Below are 23,616 nucleotides of genomic sequence, written 5' to 3'. Positions count from 1 at the left end.
AAACAGATGCTTTATCTGATTGTCTTTCAGTATTTCCTCTGTACATTATTAAAAATAGCTAATGTTTTACAGAGTACTTAGTATAAGTGCTTTACATGTATTAGCTATTTTAATCCCCACAACAATCCTGTAAATAGGCAGGTATTACCATCTCTATTTCAGAGATGAAAAAGTAGAGTATTACAGTGTTAAATAACTTGCCAGGCCACAAAAGCTGGTAAAAAGAAGAACTCAGGAAAGGATATTTGGCCCCAGAACCCTTGGGCTCTGCTGCCTTCTCAAGTATTGGTACACATGTGGATTAAATCCCAAACCAAAGAAATATGTTAGGACCCTTAGTTCCTGGGGGCAAGAAGACAGTAAGACATTTCCTCTCTCCACCTGGAGGAGGGTTGACATGTCTTCATTACCCCACTCTCTAGGGATAAATAGATGAGATAGCGCCTTTGACCAGACAAGACAGGGATGTTACTGGTGGTCCAGTAGCGAGCCTGGTAGCTGGGATGGGGAAGCACTAAGCTTGACCAACTGAAGGATCGGTCCATGGAGACAGAGTCATTAGATGCCTGCAAATTAGGGAACATTGCACTTCTTGTTTCCCCCTTATGGCTCTGTGATTTCTTGGAAACAGAGCGGCTTACAGAGCTTCATGGGTCTGTTCACATTTTAAAGGAATTATTCTGATCAAATATTACAAATGTAAGATAGTGAATCTTTGTCCAAGTTACACTGAAAGGTCCTCTTTCGCCTCCACATCCCAGATTATATTTTAATCATTCAAATGAACAAGGGGCAAAAGTTGGTTAACTCACTAATTAGAATACATCCAATGTGCATAAATTTATTAGATATTAAAAGTAAAAGGGAACACAACTTTCTGACATGTTAGAAGTTTTCTATATATGATTCCTTCATCCACCATTTCAGAGTGCTGAGAATACTTATGATTTAGGCAGTCTGTATTACTCAGTTCAAAGTAGCCTAAATGAAAATAGTCTCTTTTTAAAATACCAGATTTTAGAGTCTCCCTTTTTTTCCCCCTTTCTCTTTATATGAGTTAGCAACAACCATTTAAAAATGTTGAAAAAAATTTCAGACAAAATTATGTGTGCTCCCCCCAGTGGATGTATCTTCTGGACTTCCCATGAAACAAATAATGCTGGCAGGCTCGCCTTTCTCTGTGACTTTCGTCTTGTAAGATGACCTTTATGCTCTTTATCCATGGTCAACTGATAGATGATCTAAGTCTCTCATACTGATACCTATATGCCAAGAAATCTAGCCAGTCATAGCTGCTTCCCAAAGTTATCAGCTAAGTGTACTCGGAAACTTAAAAGCAAAGTACTTTGTTTTCTCATGTATTATCTATGTGTATCGTATAATAATAATAGCTAACATTTATCTAGCTTTTACCATGTGCTAGACACTGTACTAAGCACTTCACGTTGATCATCTCAATTAACCCTCCCCCAAATCCCATGAAGTTGCTGTTATTATCACCAATTTATAAATGAGGAAACTGAAGAATAGAGTTTAAAATCCCAACATTACCTATTATTTTCTTAAAAACTAACTTCATTTCTTTCTAAAATTTCATTCCTACTTGATATGCTACTTTATAGTTTCTGTTCTTTTCACTTGATTTTCTTCTCTTGAACTGTGCTGAGTGAGATAACCTGCTTGTCAAAGTATTAAAATGACTCCCTCCAGGGGCGCCTGTGTGGCTCAGTCGTTAAGCATTTGCCTTCGGCTTACGGGTCATGATCCCAGGGTCCTGGGATCGAACCCCACATCGGGCTCCCTGCTCAGCGGGAAGCCTGCTTCTCCCTCTCCCACTCCCTGCTTGTATTCCCTCTCTCACTGTGTCTCTCTCTGTCAAATAAATAAATATAATCCTTAAAAAAAATAAATAATAAAATGACTCCCTCCTATGCCAGTTTTCAGTTTTAGACCTCTGGTAGATCTCGAATATTAGAAGGCAGTGCTATTATTCCATAATTTAGAAGCCATCTATTGAGAACTAACACACAAAGCTTCTTCACATGAGGTGCCTCCCAACACCCAGGAGCACAGTGAAGGTGCATTCTGGGAGATGAAGTGGAGCAAAAATTTAAATATGCTAGTGAGCCTCTGTGTCCTCAGATGTCTTCTTTAATGCTTACTCAGGAGTGGCCTCCTATGGTAAATTGAAAACGGAATTAAAAATAAATGCTTGACTGAAGTAACAGGCTATAAAACTCTAATAGCTAATCATCAGCTATGCTCTTATTTTGCTTTCAGAACACTGTTGGATGCTGATTGGATGAACTACATTTTAACAGTGCTAAATGGAAAACAAAAAAAAAGAAAAATATCTGACAAAACCTTTATATATAATTTTTTAAAGGGCACATAGAATGAGGGTCCTCCGCAAAAGAGCAGAAATTCCAACACTTTATAAATTTCTTTTTTGTTCTTTTTCAGCTACCTCTGAAAACACATTTTTTTCTAATAAGTTACACCCCCTGCTGATTCAACCAATTTTATTTAGCACATTAGATATTTTAAATAAAATTAAATAACTATTTAAGAACTCAGTGTCAAAATTAAAATCTTTAGTGCCATCTGCTGGACATTTGTAATAAGTAAAAAGTATACTATTAAACTACAGACTAAAAATGGTTTTAGACACAAAGGGAAAAACAATTTTTTCAACTGTAGTAATTTTAAAAATTATTCAGTAACATCTGAGGTAAATTTGTGAATTACTGAAATGTTTAGAAAATACATAATATATATAAATATAACATTTATATATATTATATATAATTTTTTACAGCAAATTTTTTTATAGACTTTATTTTTAGAGCAGCTTTAGGTTCACAGCACAATTGAGAGGAAGATTTCCTAAGTCAATCAGAGAAAGACATGTATCATATGATCTCACTGATATGAGGAATTCTTAATCTCAAGAAACAAACTGAGGGTTGCTGGAGGTGGGGGTGGGAGAGATGGGGTGGCTGGGTGATGGACATTGGGGAGGGTATGTGCTATGGTGAGTGCTGTGAATTGTGTAAGACTGTTGAATCACAGACCTGTACCTCTGAAACAAATAATACATTATATGTTAAAAAAAAAAAGTAGGAAGGGAAAAATGAAGGGGGGAAATCAAATGGGGAGATGAACCATGAGAGACTATGGACTCTAAGAAACAAACTGAGGGTTCTAGAGGGGAGGGAGGTGGGGGGATGGGTTAGCCTGGTGATGGGTATTAAAGAGGGCACGTACTGAATGGAGCACTGGGTGTTATATGCAAACAGTGAAATCATGGAACACTACATCAAAAACTAATGATGTAATGTATGGTGATTAACATAACATAATAAAATTTAAAAAAAGAGGAAGATTTCCTGTATACCTGCTGCCCCACACATGCACAGCCTCTCCCATTATCAAAATTCCCCACCAGAGGGGCACATTTGCTACAATTGATGAACCTACACTGACACATCATTACCACCCAAAGTCAGTAGTTTACATTAAGGTTCATTCTTGGTGTTGCACATTCCATGGGTTTGGACAAATGTGTAATGGCATGTATCCACCATTGTAGTACCATACAGAGTAGTTTCACTGCCCTAAAAATCTTCTGTGCCTCATTTATTTATCCCTCCCTCCTTGTAACTCCCATTATGATCATTTAAAAAGCCTACAAATACTAATATGTACATATCCGTGATTCATAATATTGTAAGTTTTTAAAAATGGTGAACATCAAATTAAATTATATGGCAAAATTTTAAAATTTTTCAGCGTATTTTTGTATAGATTGTCCCTCAGATTTTACACTTATGATTAAAATTTATGTGATGAAGATTAATTTTATCAAGTGTGATGAAAGATGTATGGGAAAAAATGCCTTCATTTTCAAATGTAACCTTAATGTATGGATCTCTACTATACTACAGTCCCCAGATAATCTACACCAGGATCACCCGGGTTGACCTTTAAAAAGTCAGGGTCCTGAAATTTATCCCATATCTACTAAATCAAAAGCCCTGGTTAGTCCAAGAACTTGCATTTTAACAAAGTCCCCTAGATAATTTCGATGCAGTTTAAGAACACCAAGGAAACATCCTTCACAAATCAACTTTTCATTCCTTTAGCCATATTCAAGTGAGTGTTCTGAAGGTAGGAAAGTGTAGTGGAAAGTTGAAAATAGAGGACCTAATTATCACAAACTAGTTTTAAAACCTTCTGTAAGTAACTTAAAGTAGTGGGTCCAAGTTTTCTCATTTATAAAATGAGAAAAATTGTGCACAATGATTTTCAAAGTGCCTCCTCTTTTGTCTCTTATTTTCATAAATATTTTCATTTAAAATAGGGTTTTGGAATCTTTCCTTTATCTTTTCTCATTCTGAGAATGGAGTTTGAATCATTCCAAAGTAATGAACCCCAAGTCCTAGCAAAGAAGTAGGGGGCTTTGGTTTCAAGCTTGTACAACTTGATTTCTTAAATTTCAGGTGTGATTCACAAGGGTTGAAGGAGAAAACAAAAGTGAAATTCCAAAGAAAGTTAACATGGTCATATGGAGAAATAACATGTTATTTTCCTACAGATTGATGTTAAGTGAAAAATGAACTTAAGTAAATTTAGGTTAACAAATTATTGATAAGTTAAAGTTTTATAATACTTGGTAAGGGTTGAAGTTGCATTAGGAAGTTCCAGGCCGAAAGGAAAACACTTGTAAAAGTGATTTCACCTGTATTACACAAACGTGCAATTACAATAAGTTTCTTTTGAAGAATATTTTATATATATGTCAAACACCTGTAAACAACTTATATTTAAAGTAAGAGTACATGTGGGACACCTGGGTGGCTCAGTCGGTTAAGCGTCTGCCTTCAGCTCAGGTCATGATCCCAAGGTCCTGGGATCGAACCCTGTGTCAGGCTCTCTCCTCAGCAGGGAGCCTGCCTCTCCCCCTCCCTCTGCCTCTATCCTTCCCCCCACCCACTTGTGTTCTCTCTCCCTCAAATAAATAAATAAATAAAATCTTTAAAAAAATAAAATAAGAATATATGTATAATATAATCTGAAAAACCACAAAAATACATTAACACATTTTAACCAAGACTAATTGTTCCTCTAAGCAACAAAAATCTATTTAGTCAATAAGAGCAAATCATAAACCTTCCTTAATTTTGTGCACAGGGCCTAAAAGGTTACATTTTGTTAAAACAAATCAAGTTTTATGTTTAAGATTAAATTACATTAGGCTTTGAAAAGAAAAAATCAGTCTCTAATGTGGGCACATAGTCCCCATATATAAAAGAAAAAGACCGTTTTCTGGCACTTATCAAAAAGCCTTGAATAAAGCAATAAAATAAGTAAAACTCAGTATCCTCTTATGTTTGTTGTTTTCTTTGTACCCTCTAGAGACTCAAGCAGTTGGAGCTCAATAAATGTTTGTCGAATTCATGTTTGTAACCCTAGGGGTACTTGTTTGATACAATGGTAGGTGTACAATCTATGAGAAATGCTTGTGAGAGTTGTTGATAGATAAGTAAGTGGGAGCAAAGGGAGAGTCACCCCAGGATGAGGAACTGGACTATATCTTACAGATGCTATTTTAGCAATGGATTGACATAATCTGTTCACTTTGTTAGGAAGATCATTCAGATCATACAAAAGATGAACTAGTGAGGAAATCCACTGGCCAGAGCCTAGTTTAAGAAGTTGACAAAATAATCCAAGTGAAGAATAATGAGTCTTCACCACAGGTGGTAGATTTGTGTTATGCATCTAATCACTACAAAAAGGTTTTTTAGGTTGTTTTTTGTGTATGTGCCTTGTATGGGAGTCTGAGTATTACTTTGATTTGCTGTCTATTGCTCACTTCAAGTGCAGTGGAAGGAATTAAGAAATTTGACATGAATCAGAGGATTGTAGCTGAAGTGGAAGACTGACTCTCACAACATCTGTCCCAGAGTCTTCCTAGGGAGTTTAGGGAAAAGCCAGAAATCTCAAAACTAAATTTCACAGATTCTCTCACAGCTAGAATTCCTGATGTGGTTTAGGTTCCACCAGTCAGATGTGCTTTGTATGAGAAGAATTGAAGTGGAATTGAATGGAGGGCCAAGCACAGCATGCGTGGTAACCGTTTTGCTGGTCTCTCTGGCAGGCCCAGAGTGGCTGTGGTGGTGGTGGTTTCCAGATACTAACACATCAGCTGACATGGTGGGATACTAACGCCAGCAATTTGGGCAATGGCTTTCTGATCCTGCAACTTCCTGATCGAGGAACTTTGAATAGTTGGTTTATGCTTTTGTTTTAGGGAACCTTCCTGGAAATCAGGCTAAGATCCCACTTCTGTCCCCCTTCCAGCAGTTTTGTAGCACGAAATTCCATAACTTCATCTTTTTGCCTAGAAGACTGTGATGTTATTTCCAACTCAACTCTAATACAAGGGACTATTATTTCCAAGCATCATTATACAAAATTAGTCACCACTGGAATGCAGTGGAATTTTACTGCTCCTCTGTTAGAGAGTAGAATCAGAGGGACAGTTTCATTAAGAAGGGGACAACTGTGTTTTGGGGCTAAGAAATCATTTTTTAACTGCACATATGTCTTTATAGTCAGCTATGTGTGTTTATTGAGCTATCATTCATTAGAACATAAAAACTAGGTGTTTATTTGCTGATATGCAAAGACACTAAAAGACAATTGCAGCTTACATTTTTGAGAACTTTGAGAGCATTCACAATCATATTATCTTAACATTCTTTCCTATTTCTTTGCTTTAGTAGTTCTACTGACATTACCACGTACTGTACTTTTAGTATTCAGTAAACAGTCCAAGTCATAAATCATCTAGGAAAATGTTTTTGACTAGCTACACCAAAGAAATCTCCCAGAACTATTACTCTCTATGGAACTATTTACTTCCATCCCTTGTCGCTTGGTATATGTTGCCATCAACTGTTAATTTATGTTTACATATAACTTACTTCCTAAGTAGGCTGTACCTTCCTTGGAATAAAGAACTGTGCTTTAGAGTTGAAGTTAGTGTGAATTTTTTGACAATAGAGGGTGATGTCAAAATCTTTTAAAGCAAGCCTCCAACCTGTTCACTAGCAAAATGTTTAATTTCATTCATTGTCAGGTCTTTTTCCTGGACACCCCCAGGACTATTGGAGGCACTTAAACAATCTAACCTTTTCAGAAAACTCTCCTGGCTTTAATCTCCATGCCACTAACTTCATGGGGCCTTTATTGTGCTCTGTTTTTTTTGTCCTGTGCCAAGATTGGGGAGGAACACATAGGCCATTCTTATTGTTTTTCAGTACCCATGCCTTCTCACTATTGTATGCACACCCCAAAGCAGTTCTCCATTTTAGAGTGCTATGTGCAAACTACCCTAGTCTCTGCCCTCCTTTCATCTTAGGGAAAGCCCTTCCTTCCTTCCTAACACTTAGGCTCTTGAAATCTCAAACACTAGCTCCCAACCCCTCCTGCTCTAGGCAAATCTAGCCTAAACTTTGAAAAGAATAGCCAGGAAGAAAGGTGGAATTGTCTTCTAGCTTCTGACCACTTTGGGGACGGAGGAAGGAAAAATGCAAAATAGAAATAAATGAGGTACTGTGCCAATTACAAAGATTTCTCTGCATTCTACCATTACTGATCATTTAGCATCTTGCTATGTACCTTATTTGTAGTAAGTGATCAACAAATACTTATTAATAGGTAAGAATGTCATCAGTAATTTTCTGTTTAAATTATTTTGCATTGGGGCGCCTGGGTGGCTCATTCGTTAAGCGTCTGCCTTCGGCTCAGGTCATGATCCCAGGGTCCTGGGATCGAGCTCCGCATCGGGCTCCCTGCTCCACAGGAAGCCTGCTTCTCCCTCTCCCACTCCCCCTGCTTGTGTTCCCTCTCTCGCTGTGTCTCTCTCTGTCAAATAAATAAAATCTTTAAAAAAATTATTTTGCATTTATAGAATGATGTTTTTAGACATTTAGAGAATGATATTTAGATTTTTAGGCATTCATCTTTATTTCCTTCAAATATGTGCCATTAATCACCCAAACAACTTCTTTACAACTGGAATCTTGGTATTTCTTGAGTGCACTGATGTTAAAATAATGCAATGATTATTGCATAGTGAAACAATGGGGAAAAATCGCATCCTAGGAGAAAACCAAGGTTTCTCTATCAGTGCTTTTTTTTATAGTATTTTACATATTTTATAACACTCCATTTTCTATCTAGATAATTTAAATCTGAGGTTTTTGTGATCACATATATTATCAACCTTACTAATCAGTAAGAATATAGTGTTAATTCTAAAATTAAAATATACAATTATCTTTCTCTGATTTATTTCACTGTGCTGTATGGTGACTAACATAACAATAAAAAAATTATAAAAAATAAAATATACAATTAAATTTCACAAAAAAAAGATTTTACATCAGCGGTCCTGCATTTACTGACATTTGCTGGCATTTATAATACTGTACAATATAATATGTATTTCCATTTATTATTCATAATATAGCACTGTCACATACTTGATATGCATTAAAGCATTAAAACATCAGATACAAAAAATAAATATGCTGTTTATGGTTTCACTACCAATATCCTGATTTCAAAAGCAAAATTTATTGTGAGGACAGCATCTTGACAGAGTGAGATATCAGAGGTAACGTAAGGGGAATACAAATTGAGAAAGGGTTATTAAGGTTGATTTTTAAGAGACAGTTTAGTAGAGCATTGCAGAAGGTTACAGAATAAGGAGATTTTGAAGAAGTGAAAGTAATAAATGCCGTACCTTCCTCCTTCCCTGCCTTCTTTCCTTTTATAGTGAGTGCTGATAAAAAGGAACACATTGGGAAATAAGTTAGAGAGGTCGATGGGGACTTTGGTTGCACTTTTTCTCTCAGTGAAGAATAAGGGAGTTCCACCTGTAAGGAGAGGAAGAAGCCTAAGAAGAAAGAGAGTTGAAGATGTCAGAGAGTTCTGGGCTGAGAAACAGCATGATTTTCCCTCCCAATTCTCTCCCTGTGGGAATGTCCAAACCAATAGTATAACCGTGGGCTGTTGCTGAAATCAGGAAGGAATTTTAAATACACATAGGAGGAGAGTCCAGATGTATATAGGCCACCAAGGGGTAGCTTCCAGGAGGATGTGAGTCCTGGTAGAGTTTGCAATGATGCTTGTGTGAATGGCCTCACCAGCTTTGGGGCGAAGCACTTGTCACAAGAAAGATGTCATGTTTAGAAATACTAATGGTATATGGGTATATATACTAAGAGTGACCAAATAAAATGCTATGCGATCGTAGCAGGGTAAGTTTTCATCTCAGTGGTCAGGGCCCTGCACGTAAGTACTGTATAAAAGGCCCCTTTCGACTGGAACCTATAGGATGGACAAAAGTCCTTTATGTTTGAATTTTTAAAGAACAATGGATTTTCAAACAATTATACCTCAGTATAAAGCATATACTAAATCAGCTGCTGACAAACTGGTCCACGGGCCCAATCTGGCCTACTTTCTGTTTTGGTAATAAAGTTTTATTGAAATGTAGACACACTTATTATACTTATTATTTACATATTATCTATGATACTTTCATGCTACAGTAGAGTTGAGTAGTTGCAAAAGAGACTATATAGCCCACAAAGTCTAACATGTTTACAGTCTGGCCTTTTACTAGAAAGTTTGCCAACACCTATACCAAATCATATGCTGTATTATGAAGTAAGTTTATAGGGAAACTTTTTCCTTAGCCTAGCTCTCTCGTTTATATTTACTTAAATAAATTTGATTTGCTGGTTCTTACAATAAATATTTACTCATACACTCCCTCTATTGCTTAGAGTTTATATCTGTTTCTTTGATTAGAGATACTTCCTTGCTCCCACTCCTTAATAATTATTTTCTTTAATAGAAGCCTTAAGATTTCCAATGCTATTTTGTAAGGTTGCTTTTGAAATAATAGATATCCACAGCTATTTTCTACCAACTTGAGCCTGGATTGACGGTGCTTAAAGTATAAAAAATTTAATGTGCCAAATAACTTCACTCTTTAAGTTGACCAGGTATTCTTCCACTCATTGAATATAGTATCACTATTTCTTTCTATGAACTGAAATTAGCTAGCCTTTAAATTGGGAAGGGCTTCAGATTCTAAACTTTATTTCCTAGTGCAAGTATGTTTGCTTTAATTATGAGAATTCAATAGAAGTGTCAGTTGGCAAAGCAGGAAAGGTATTTCAGAATTTTTAAAGTAATCGTTAAAATTCTGCTCAGGAGCTGTTGGCATTAAAAGAAAAATATCATGAAATCCCAGTACTGCAAACACTACAGTCCTTACACCTACCTTATTTGGTTCTGTTTCCAGGGAGTACCAGGTCCCACAGTTATCTCAGGTGTAGAGAATCAAGCTGACTGCCTGTATTAACAATAGCATGTGTGTACCCTGTGTCCTAGGGAACAGTCGCATCTGGCACACTCACTCAGGTCCACAAATGATTTCCCAGGAGTCTCTCCTTCGTTGTAATGGCCAACGGCTGTTGGCTAGTCCTGGGACAACTCTCTGAGTTCTCATTTATGAGACTAAGGCATATCCTTTCACTGGATGTCATAGTGTTTTGTACAGAACAGCGAACAGTTTCTGTTTGTAGCAATTTAAGATTGAGGGATTTGGTCTGACCGGGAGGGGAGGAGACTTGAGTCATATTAAGTGTGATCATTCTTATGGGAAATGATTTGCCTCAACAATTTCAGTTGCATTCATTAAATAAAGAGTGATAGCAGCTCTCCTACGTATAACCTGAGAGAGATCAAGCGAGGTTGGGGTATGTAAAAATCTGAATATTTTGCAAGGTGTGGTTTAGAACTTTTCATGTGACGTGGAAAGACTAGTGAGCTCAATTATAATATAAGGTAACATTTTATATACTGTATGAAATCAGACACTTGATATTGAATATATAAATAGTCTCCAATAGGAGTAAAGGAAGATATTTTGTGGAACACAGATTACATAGCATTGTAGTTTAAAATAGTATTTTTCCAAGTATACATCATGCTCAAATAGTAGGCCATCAAATCAAGTTATTGTGACAAGCTTTTTTTTTTAATTGTAATCAGTATTAAACTTAAAATAGAATGAGAAAGAATATAACCAGAGTACATCATATAGAGTTAGGCTAGGCATTTTATATAACTTTTGCTTCAGTTGTATACTGCATGAGTGTAATTGTAAAGTGTTGAGTTCCACAGTCCAAATACTTTGAAAGCCACTTGTCTAAAAGATGGAGAGGCATGGAGTAGAAACGTGAATCCCACTGTTGGGACCACAACAGTGATTATATAGAGTCTATTTGTGTATGGTTCGTTGCTAGTAAGCAAAATTGGGACTAATGGAATATATGCGAATACATTTTTTACCATTGGAGGTAAGATGAGTGGGAAAAATTGCTTTGTGTGTTCTGATTTAGTTTGAACAGTTGCACTGCTGTTCCATTAGGAAAAATTGTTTTTGTTTTTTGTCTTCTGTAATTTACTTAGCTTGCTACCATTTTCTCTTTTGCCCAGGAGATTGCATCAACAATTTGAAAGCTATAAAGAACAAGTGAGAAAAATAGGGGAAGAAGCACGGCGTTACCAGGGAGAGCACAAAGATGATGCTCCGACTTGTGGAATCTGTCATAAAACCAAGTTTGCCGATGGGTGCGGCCATCTCTGCTCCTACTGCCGCACCAAGTTCTGCGCCCGCTGTGGAGGCCGCGTGTCTCTGCGATCCAACAACGTGAGTGTTCCCTGAGTGTGCGAGGCACTCTGAATGAGGGTAAAAAGCAGTGCACCTCCCAGGCAGAAAACACACGCGTGTTAGAAAGTAGACCTGGGCATAAATGTACCCATTACTGTGCCCTTTTCCCATTTTCTGTGTTTTTCATAAAGTTCAGAGTAGTGGAGTAGTGATGAAAATAAGTCATAAAAAGATGCTTTGCAAATGTATCTTAATAAATGATTCCCATTCAAAACCAACAGATTATCTGTGGGAGTAAATTTATTTTCTGAAGAATGTAGTAAATGTAGATTTAGTCTCATGAATTATGAAACTCTTGCAAGTTGCTATGGCCAGTTCTTCTTGTAAAAAGGGAAGAAAACTTTTCAGTTTCTGCAACATTTGTTTCATATTGAATGAAGGTAAAATGTAAGGTAAACTGTGTGGCATTAAATTTAACCCAAGATAAGATATATAAAGCAATGATTAGTTCCTGTGAGAGTAATTTCCTATTTCTTGTCATGGTAAGGTAATGCAGCACTAAGTTTCTCATAGGGAAATTATTTGGATATTTAAAGAGTATGTCAAAATACACTTTTGTAAATTGGGGGGATTTTTGCACTTATTTTCTTCTCTATGAGATGTAGTCTCAATCTGATGCAGTTTCCTTGTTTGGCTTAAATAAGAGCTGGTCTTCTGTTATGCAGTGCTTTAAATATATACAATTTTTGAGGCACTCAGATGCTCATTTAAGAGGACTAAATATGATTATTTATGAAGTACTAGATAAATTCTAATAGTTTAGAATACATTTTAATGTACTTTATTATATTCCCTATCTTAGTATGATAGAATTATTTATGGGGATGTCTGGGTGGGTTTTCTTTGATATAGGTCTGCAGTATAATATAGAACAGTTAAAATTATCATATACCTAAAGAATTCCCAGTATTTCTCTAAATAATTTCATATATTATTTAATCATGCATGCAATTTAACATAGTACAAAGTTATACTTAAAAATAACATGAAGCTTTAAGCGCTCTTGATGTTTTCCTAATTGAGAAAATCACAGTTAAAATCAAAATCAATCTCCCTATCAACAGTGTATTCATTGGTAGTGTAGTTGAATTACAAGTAGGGTATTCTAAAAACCTCTCCAGTGGAATTAAGATATTCTTATAATAGTAAAAGAGATATATCTTCTAATTTAAGGTGAGCTCACTATTATCGTTGTAGCCTTGGGTAGGCCTTGGCCTTCTCTGAACAACAGCTTCTTTATCTTTGAAACTGGATAGTAATAATTATTGTCTATGATTACTATGAAAATTAAAATCTAGGTCTTTATGATATAGCTTTAATTTTTCTTTAGGTGCCATTCTGATGACCAAATAAGTTTTCCTCTTTTCCTGCTAAAAGTTCTTTAATAAATTATCATATGTGATATTAAAGCCTTTTTAAAACAACCTGGGGTCAAAAGAGCATCTGGCGCATAAAAAGGTGCATGAGACCTATTTGTTAATTCTTCTTTGGTGTTCTTTAATGCACTATTTTGAAATGAATTCCCACAGATGATACCTGGGAATGATAGTCAAAATATTTAACAAACCATTTGTATAGGGGTACTGTCCAATCGGAAAGGTCCTGGCAGTGAGTACTAATGTGCAAATCAGCAGAGTGGAGATGCTGACTCAGCACCTGTATTGTTGACTGTTTTTAGCCTTCTACTACAGGTTTGTGGAAAGCCAATAACAATACAGTTAACTATTGATATATTAAAATTACTTGGGTTAAACTCATGTTTAAAGGAAATTGAGCAAAGAGGTACCTCTGCTTTGGAGAAGACACCTGAGCCTAATGTGGTCTACCCGTCTTCACAAAACCCATCCAACTTGGGAAAAATATTCAGAAGAACAAAATAAAAGAAAGTACTGCCTCAATCTTGGGCATAAGTCAAAAATATTGCATGACTGTATTGTGTTGGCTTTTCCTATAAGATTATAAATGTTGAGGTGTATCTTACAAATAAATATTGCTTGTGGAATAATTTATGGCTACAATAGTTAACATCTTTTTTCTCATTTTTATTTCTTACAAATATTTCCCATTCTTAGATTTTCCAAATTGTAACTATAAATATTTTAAAAGTAATTTGATAAAATTATTCACCTAATTTTATGGATTTTAATAAAATGTCTTTTCAGTAATAGGAAGACTAAATATAATAGTGAATTGGGATTTCTTTCTGAATAATGTTTTAAATATAGATGTAATAATCCAAGTTCTAAAAATTTTGGAGATTTATAGTGACCAATTTTTGTATCTACTATAGCAGGATCTGCATATGTTCATTTTCAGTGAAAGCTTGAACAGTGAATATTTTGGGGAAGAGTAAACATTTATTTTTAAAAATACCTGTGCTCTAATACTTTAAAAATAATACATGATTATTTTCTTAAAATCTGTTTATTAATATATGCCTTATTTTTGTTTTTCTCTTCTTCTTTTTCCTCTCTTTTTACTCTGCTTCCTTGGATGCTTTCCCAAAGGAGGACAAAGTGGTTAGAATCCATGCTTTCTTTTCTATCATTTGTTATTATAATGTTGTGAACTTTATTAAGTGAATGTTTTGCCTAGTCTTGTTAGTCACTATAATTTCACAAAGAAATTTTATGTTAGGAAAAGGTCATTCCCAGTTCTCATAGAAAAAAAAATAAAATGAACATCTAGGGGCATTACAGAGTTTTATATTAATAGGTAAAGTCTGGGTAGTTTGAGTTCATGGGAACAGTGATATTTTAATATAATTTAAATCATTATGAACCAATTTGTCCTCTCAGCTGAGTTTTGATGATGATTCCATCTGCAATAAGGAATAAACTCAATGAAACAATAAACTTCAATAGGTTGTACCTTTCTCAGCACTCAGTAGATGCATAGGCAGGTGATTTGAAATTTTATTGCAGAAGGAATTGAATGTACTGATTTAGTGGCAAGAATGAATCAAATTAAAATCAAAAGCTCAAAATAAAAAGATTTTTCTATAGAACACGAGTGGCAGAGTTGTTCTATTGAACCACATTTTGCCCTTTTTTTTCCTCTCTCATGCATAGAAATCATTCCCTAGGGTAGCGAAAGGTCACTTTTCACTCTTATCAGCTATAGAAACCACAGAGGCCGAACTTACAAAGATAGGATCCAGTCAGAACCTTCAGTCAACCTGTTTTTTGTATACAAGATATATGGTTTCATTTGGTGTAAATTACAATTTCCCCAAAGCTCAGTAATTTCCCAATATGAGACTGAGGCAATGAGTATTTTAGGTTCAGTATATCAACTCCGCTGCCTTTGTTCGACTGTTTTAAAGTTTAAATGATGTACTGTAGTGCATACATAGCAAGCATGACATGAAACAACATTAATCTGTCTTTTTAATCTTGATGCTAATATATGTTCATCAGTTTTTTCTATGAGAAAGAAATCAGGTTGAAAATTATATAGGATAGTTTGTTTTCACTAAATGTCTTTGCCTGTACCATTGGTGGCATGTGAGATCATCTTAGGGGCTATTATTTTAATGCACTAATGTACTGTATTAGAAAAAATATGGAACTAGAATATCACACCTTTGGTTTCATGAATCTTACTTTGAGTGAGTCTGCATTTAAAATGTAGATAATTTTAGATTCCTTTAAAAAATAAACATTTAAGTAAATAATAATGCTGGTTCTTTATAGACCTGGTGGTGTAAGACTTCAGGTACTCCTCTAGGGCAGTCCCTTTAGCAGCACAGCACTTCCCATAATGGTAGGTTATTTGTGCTTATTATGATTACTGACTGTGTAATGAGAATTCAGGTGCATTTTGTGGTTCTCCGGCTAAAAATGGAGTGGAAAGACCTATAAGATACAATCACTTTCAGTTATTTTCTTTATTTTAATTATAATGCTTATATCTACCACTTATTTTTAAGTACTTTGTCATAATTTCATTAAAACCCTTTTTAGCCGATTGAGGTTGTTCAAGGAATTGCCTTTCTAGTCCAAGGAAACTGAAACCAGATTTTGTTTTAGTTGTGCTAAAGAGAATAACTGAATAATAAATAAAGTGCTTGATTGTTGGTTCTTTCCCTATTCCTCTGAGCTCTTTTATTTTTGGTTAAGAAATTGTAATTTATAGGTGTGTACGTGTTGGTGTGAGTGGAAAAGCAAGAGGACTAAGAGCGAATAAAACTTTTCTAAAAGCAATCTACATCTTGATCAATATAATGAATTCTGCTTAGCCTGTTAAATTGGTGAATAAATATGACTAAAATACTAATGTGCATGATATGAAGACCTAAGGATAGCTAACATACAAATATGTCTTTTATTAAGTCCAGCAAAAAGTATTGATGATCATATTTTTTTGCGGGCTGGCAGTATTTTATTTTAAAACTTCACTCTTAGCCTAAATCACCTCTCATAATAACTTGAAGGATGGTGTACTTGCTTATAAGGAAAATGGCTGTCATAATCACTTTGCAATTGACACATGGAATAGCTTATAATAGGAGAGTATTTTATATAAGTGCCTAGTCTCATAGGTAAGATTATGGTTATTTATTTCACTGAAAGCCCTCTCCCTATACCTAAATATACAGGGATAGTGCCAAATTCCCCACGGTCTGCTTAAATTGCTTTTGACTTTGTTTTCTACTCTCTATTTGGTGCTTGAGTATGGAATTTAGGTAACTCGCTTGATAACATGAACACTTTGCTGTTGGTAAATCAGCTTCCTTGAATCCTCCAAATTAAATTCCTTTGGGACCCCATAAATTTTCATCAGTGTTTCTTTTTTGGTTGGGTTAGTGGGATTGTTTTACAAATATAGCCACTAAAAATGAACTTGCCACACCTCTGGCTAATCTTTATTTTCACCAAAAGTGTCAGGTTTTATAAGTTAAGAGTGTTTTATAGTAAATGTCAGCAGTACCATGAAAAACAGAACCCTACCATTTTCTCATTCTTTCCAAATATGAAAGCTGCACATGCCTACCTTTTGAACATCATGTGTAAAAAAATGCTTTTATATATCAAGATAATAATTAATGAGGTACTATGTTTACAGAGTCATGATTTTTTAAACTGGCTCCTTACAGCTTTTCATTAGCGTTTGTTTTTAGAAATCATGCTAAATGATATGTTAATGAAGGAAGTATGTTTTTGTAGAAAAAAGTTCATAAAAGGTAGGGATTGGATAGAATGGGGCAGTGGCAACAGAATTTGGAACTGGCCTTATCATAAAGTGTTATCTGTGGGATAATTGGTTCTTAATAGCAATAAAGAACTTTGCTCTCACAGACTCTGATCGTCAATACCAAATGAAGATTTAAAGTGAATGTTAGTTTGCCTGGGCTCAATTTCCTGTTCTCAGTCTTTTTTTTTTTTTTTTTTTTTAGATGCTTTGATGATGGCTTTTTCTGCAAGAACGTTCTCTTAGAGATTCTTCCCAGAAAGATAATATAGGCTTAAATTAAAGTTTTAGAATGTAGACATATAGATAAACATATCAATAAGGAGATTTAGGGTGCATCAAGAGGAGGACTTTCATTAAGCAATTTAGTTGATTAGATTTCTCATGCTATTTCTTATTTTGTTGTGCTTATCCTATAGGGGAGTAACACATCAAGTTGTAAAAACTATTGTGTTAGGGGCACCTGAGTGGCTCAGTTGGTGAAGCGTCTGCCTTCAGCTCAGGTCATGATCCCAGGATCTTGGAATCGAGTCCCGCATCAGGCTCCCTGCTCCACGGGGAGCCTGCTTCTCCCTCTCCCTCTGCCTCCCTCTCTCTGTCTCTCATGAATAAATAAATAAAAATCTTTTTTTAAAGATTTTATTTATTTGACAGAGAGAGAGAGCACACGTGTGAGCGCACAAGCAAGGGGAGCAGCAGAGGGAGAGGGAGAAGCAGGCTCCCCCCTGAGCAGGGAGCCCTATGCAGGGCTTGGATCCCAGGACCCTGGGATCATGACCTGAGCCTAAGGCAGATGCTTAACCACCTAACTGAGCCACCCAGGTGTCCCATAAATAAAGTCTTTAAAAAAAATCTATTGTCTTAGATAATTCAGAAAGTTGTAAGTTTTTTATTCCAAATTTGTTTTAGGAATTTGTTACACTATTTTTCAAGGGTATGGAATCTTTTTTTTTTTTTTTAAGAGGGTGTGGAGCCCAACTTGGGGCTTGAACTCAAAGTCCTGAGATCAAGACCTGATCTGAGATCAAGAGTCACTTAACCTAATGAGAGGTGCCCCATGGGGCATGGAATCTTAATCTCTTGCACTTAGCATTACGATTCTGGGAATGTTTGCTAATATTCAATAATCATTAGGAATTTGTAATCCTGGCTTTGCTCCACCCCAAAATCATTATTTAATGCACTTATAAAACTTGTTTGAGGAAATTACAATTTCACAAATCAATGTTAAATACAGATGCATAGTAGGACAAAAGGAGTTCCACTAGAGTATAGAAAAAAATCATCCCTTGTAGTATAAAGAAAAGGGCTGTGGTAGAAACAGCTTTCACAAAGCTAAAGACTAAAATCATGGGCGAACTCCCTGGTTTTTGTGAACGTAAGTTGTCAAATTTCTTGTTTATATACCTAAGAGTTGAGTTACTGAGTCATTTAATAGCTCTATGATTAACATTTTGAAGAATTGACAAACTGTTTTCCCTAACAGCTGCACAGCAATGTGTAAGGGTTCCAGTTTTTCCACATTCATCAATACTTGTTATTCTCTGTTTTGTTTTGGTTTTTTTAAGCCATCTTATTACATGTGAAGTGATATGGTATCTCATTGTCCTTTTTATGAAACTGTTTTTTCTTTTTTAAAAAGATTTTATTTATTTATTTGACAGAGAGAGAGAGACACAGCGAGAGAGGGAACACAAGCAGGGGGAATGGGAGAGGGAGAAGCAGGCTTCCCGCTGAGCAGGGAGCCCGATGTGGGGCTCGAACCCAGGACCCTGGGATCATGACCTGAGCCCAAGGCAGACACTTAAATGACTGAGCCACCCAGGCGCCCTATGAAACTGTTTTTAAGTGAAAATTATTAAGCTGGTTTGATAGCTCCAAAGATTTACTTTGATTATGTGGATTTCGATTCTTACATAAAAAATGCTTCCAAGTTAGCAATTTCTTGAGAAAGTTTTTTTCTTAAAAGGCTAGCATATTCAAAGTATTAGAAGTTCAGTTTCTTTCTTCTCTAGGGATTCTTTATGTCCCTTATGTTAGAATTATATAAGTACTTACTAATCTGTATGAATCAGAACAGGAGCTCTGTTAAATTTAAGATACCTTAGAATCTAATATCTATCTGTCTAGACTAGCTATCATTAGCGTACACACAAGTAAGAGATTTTTTTTTATTTCCAGTTGAAAAGACTGTTTTTTAAATATGCAGAAAGAACTAGCAGCTTCAGCAAATTTACCACTCAGCCATAGGTCCAAAATTAACACCCAAACTGAAGCCCAGAATGAAAAGGACTATTCTTCTTTGTGTACCAGATATTTTCTTGACTGATGTGAGCTTTTAGTAGCATGTAAACAGATAGACATAAAGACTAGGTAACAACCAGATTATCATCCACCACCCAACTTTCATTATATCCCTGATGTCTGCCATCCAACAGATTTCATTAGCAGATAGATTCCCTATTATTGCTGCCAGCAGTGAGGAGTATATTATTAGTCACAAACAAAGCCTGTTTTTGTCTGATATTAGTAAAGCTGCTCTAGCTCTCTTGTGGTTGCTGTTCACATGGTATATCTTTTGACATTCTTTTAATTTTATCTACTTTTATCTTTGAATCTAACATTTGTCTCACATTAATAGCATGTACTTAGGTCTTATTTATTTATTTATTTCAAAGACAGCCTGATAATCTTTGCCTTGTGATTGGATTTTTAATTCATTCATATTTAATATTATTATCAATATGATATTTGTCTCTTTCTTTTTTTATATTTCATTTTTTTATTCCTCCATTCCTCCTTTATTGCTTTCTTCTGCATTAAATGAGTATTTTCTAGTCATGCTTTAATTATTTCAGTGGTTTTTTTCAATATATTTCCTGAGTTACTTTCTTAGTGGCTCTAGGGTTCCAAAATAACTTTATAAATCTGCTTTCACACTACCTTAATTACAGTAAGAGATAGAAGTATTAATTCTATATTGCTCTGTTTCCCCTTCCCCTTTTTTGTGCTATTAGTTTAATAAATTTTATATCTATATATGTTAAAAATGCAATAATTCATTTTTGTAATTATTACTTTATATAATTATATAATCTTATGTATTTTAATGAAGCTGAGAGAAGAAATAAGAGCAAGCATATATTTATAGGATTTGTTATATAATATTCTTATTTACTATTTTTGATTCTCTTCATTTCTTCCTGTGGATTCAAGTTACCATCTGGTGTCCTTTCTTACTCCAGTGCGACATTGCTTTCACCCACTTCCTTTGTGCTATTATTGCCAAGTACATTTGATTTCCATATGTTGCAGGTTAACAATACTAGTATATTAATATTGTTTTATATTATTTTTAAAATCCCTTAAGATAAAGAAGAAATATGAAATAATACTTTTATAATTACCTATATAATTTTCTTTACCAGTTTTTTGTTTTTTATATGTGAGTTCATATTATTGTCTAGTGTCACTTCCAGCTTTAACAATTTCCTTTAGTATTTCTTTAAAGTGAGTCTTCTAGCAATGAATTCTATCAGCTTTTGTTTATCTAGGAATGTCACCTTAAGTTTTTGAAAGTTAGTTTTGCTGGATGTAAGATTCTTGGTTGACAGCTTGTTTTACATCTTTCGCACTTCGAATGTATCATCCCGCTGTCTCAGACTTCCATTGTTCTTATTGGAAGTCAGTTGTTAATCTTATTAAGTGTCTCTAGTACATGGCCAATTATTTTCTCTTGCTACTTTCAAGCATTTATCTTTCCCAGCTTTCAACATTTATTATCGTGTATATGTCTGGTTGTGGAGCTCTCTGTATTCCTCCCAGTTTGGTTCTTGTGCTTGTAGTTTAATGTTTTCCATCAAATTTGGGAAGTTTTTCAGCCCTTATTGTTTTGATATTTTTTTTCCTATCCCTTTCTGTCCTCTTGATGGCCACTCCTATTATACATGTTGGTGCACTTAATGGTAGCCCACACTTCTCTGAGGTTCTGAACATTTTTCTTCATTTTTTTTCTCTTTTCATCAGATTGTATAATCACTATTGATCTATCTTTAAGTTCATTGATTCCTTTTCCTGCCAGCTTAAATCTAATGTTGAGTCCCTGTAGTGAATTTTTTTATCTTGGTTATTGTACTTTTCAACTCCAGAATCATTTTAGTTTTTAATAATTTATATGTTTTAATACATCTTCTCTATTTGATGAGACATTGTTAGAACTCCCTTGATTCCTTGAACATACTGATAATAGCTCATTTAATGTCTTTGATATTTCCAACATCTGGGCCTCTCAAAGGAGGGTTCTTTTGCCTGCTTTTTTTTTTTTCTGTTAATGAGTTGCACATTACTGTTTCTTTGCATGTCTCATAATTTATAGTTGATTACTCGTCATTTCAGATAACACATTGTAGCAAATCTGTGTGTGATCCCTCTCCCCACTCCTGGGGCTTTTTGTCTGTTTGTTCGTTTGTTTGCTTCATTATTTGTTTAATGAGTTGGCAGTACTATTTCAGTGAGACCTGTTTCCCCTGAAGTGTGCAACCTCTGATATTAGTACACACAGGCACAGCTTTGGAAATGTACACAATCACTCTGACCTCCTCCACATCAGGGTTGATAGTATTTTTAACCAGCTGTCTTTTTCTCTCTCTTGTCCTGATCTCCCTGTTAAGCTTTTAGCTATTCTGCTTGTGCTGGATCCAATCCTTAAAGCCTTCTCCAATTCCAGGCTCTTCCTATCTGTCTGTTTCCCTAAGTCTTTCTATTAAAATTCTGTGTATTGTTTCACTTGCTGCTCTCAAAGAACTATCAGCCTCCACCTTGTGGCTCAGTACCATTGTTTTTAATAGTGCTGCTGTGCTTGAACTTTTCCAGCATCTGTTTCCAAATAAAATCAGTTCCCTCAGGGAAAGCTAGAGAGCTCTTCTCCTACGATATGCCTCTTCCACTAGTCAGAACCTCTGTGCTACTTCTCTGGAGATTGGGATAGAGACAGAAGCCTGCTTCTCTCAGATAGATACTCCTACTCTATGAGTGTGGCACTGGATGAAGTCAGCAACCTTTGTTCTTACGTTTCCTGGAATAGAACATCTGCCCTATAAATAAGCTAAGACATAGGTGATTGAGGTATAGTAATCTTGGCCTGCTACACCTACATAGAGCTTCAATCTTATAACTGGGAAATGTGTAAAGGAAGGGAACCCCTGACCACTCAATTACACTTGCCTGAAATAGAGCTTCTGCAACATAGAGCCAGAATGGGGGATGAGAAATGCTGGGGGCCTTCCCGTCTGGGGTAGATACTGTAGCCCTTGACTGGGAACTTGGAGTGGTAGGAGAGAAAGCCTATGTTCTTGACTGTATGCACCTGGAATAGAATTTCACTCTTGCTGAGCTGGTTGGTGAGAAGGAAGGAAGTGGGTTTTAACTCAAATGCCACAGACTCTCACTGTTCTTATGGAGATTTAGTAGATTTCCTCAAATAAACATTTCTCCATTTTCTATATGCTGTTTGGACAACTGTCAAATGGCTGTTTTTTAAAAATAATTTTCACCAGTTATGGTTGTTTTTCCAGAGAGGGAGCCTGCCAGAGCTCCTCACATCATTATTCTAGAAGATTCTTGATAGTTCTGTATTAACATTTATCCATTCACTAATTCATTTATTCATTTTTCCCATTCATTTATTCATTCATAGATTTTCTCCCATGAGCAGTCTTACATATAATTTTGTTTTCAAAATCAACTCTCAATCACTTAAGAAAATGTAATTTTATAATGATGGATGCCACAATGTACTCTTTCTGTTTAATTTAATATAAAATTTACTTCTGTGAGTTTATTTACATATTCAGATTAACTCTGTGTGTGTCACTGCATAATAAGTTTTATTTAATGTTTTATTAAATAAAATAGAATTCCCAAAAACTTCCTTCTTCCACTTTGTGTATAGGATGACAACCATCTGGAAATTCTGTCAACATCCCTACTACTATCAACCTTTTAGTGCCAAAAATATGTGCCCATTTGCTTTCAAGCCACAAGATCATGACTATTATTCATATTCTATTTATTAGAAGTGTTTTGGAGAGGAGAAGGAAAGATGGCAGAGGAGTAGGGGACCCTATTTCAACTGGTCCCTGGAATTGAGCTGGGTATCTACCAGACCACTCTGAGCACCCATGAAACCAGCCTGAGACGTAAGAAGATCTGGAATTCTACAAACAGAATATCGCAGGTGGTTGGTTTCGAGGTACGAAGCAGGGAGGCCTGATTCCGCGGGGAGATATCGGAGGATAACCGGCAGTGGGAGGGAGCCTGTCGTGGGGATCCTACACCGCCGGTGAGCGACAGCCTCACACGCTGGGGACCGGCACAGACTCGCAGACTGTAGCAGCTGCCAGGAAAGGACTTTAGGGCAGCCCCTGGGGAGGAAACCTGGAGCGGCAGGGTCGCGTGTGTGAACTGGGAGCAGCTGGTGGTTTTAGAAGCACAAAGGGCAGAGACATGCCCCGACCTGGAAGCAAGGACTGGGGACTCTGCAGAGGGGCGCACAACCCAGGCCACTGCAGTTTATAGCAGCATGGGCAGAAACAGTGATG

The 23,616-nt window shown here is 35.8% G+C and overlaps 1 protein-coding gene across 30 annotated transcripts in view; it reads left to right on the top strand.

The window, feature by feature from the left end:
- Positions 1-23,616, top strand: part of RIMS1 (regulating synaptic membrane exocytosis 1) — a 489,882-nt gene that overhangs the window by 184,312 nt on the left and 281,954 nt on the right. For 28 of the 30 annotated variants that reach the window (XM_027601790.1, XM_027601819.1, XM_027601818.1 and 25 more), the window contains 2 exons: positions 11,590-11,803; positions 14,332-14,343. In XM_027601790.1, the coding sequence (XP_027457591.1) occupies positions 11,590-11,803; positions 14,332-14,343 (226 nt within the window). The remainder of the gene's footprint in view (positions 1-11,589; positions 11,804-14,331; positions 14,344-23,616) is intronic. The other 2 variants (XM_027601792.1, XM_027601793.1) reach the window with 2 other exon arrangements.

This window comes from Zalophus californianus, chromosome 7, assembly GCF_009762305.2.
Source record: "Zalophus californianus isolate mZalCal1 chromosome 7, mZalCal1.pri.v2, whole genome shotgun sequence".
Lineage (NCBI taxonomy): Eukaryota > Metazoa > Chordata > Mammalia > Carnivora > Otariidae > Zalophus > Zalophus californianus.
This window is presented reverse-complemented; position numbering and strand designations above follow the sequence as displayed.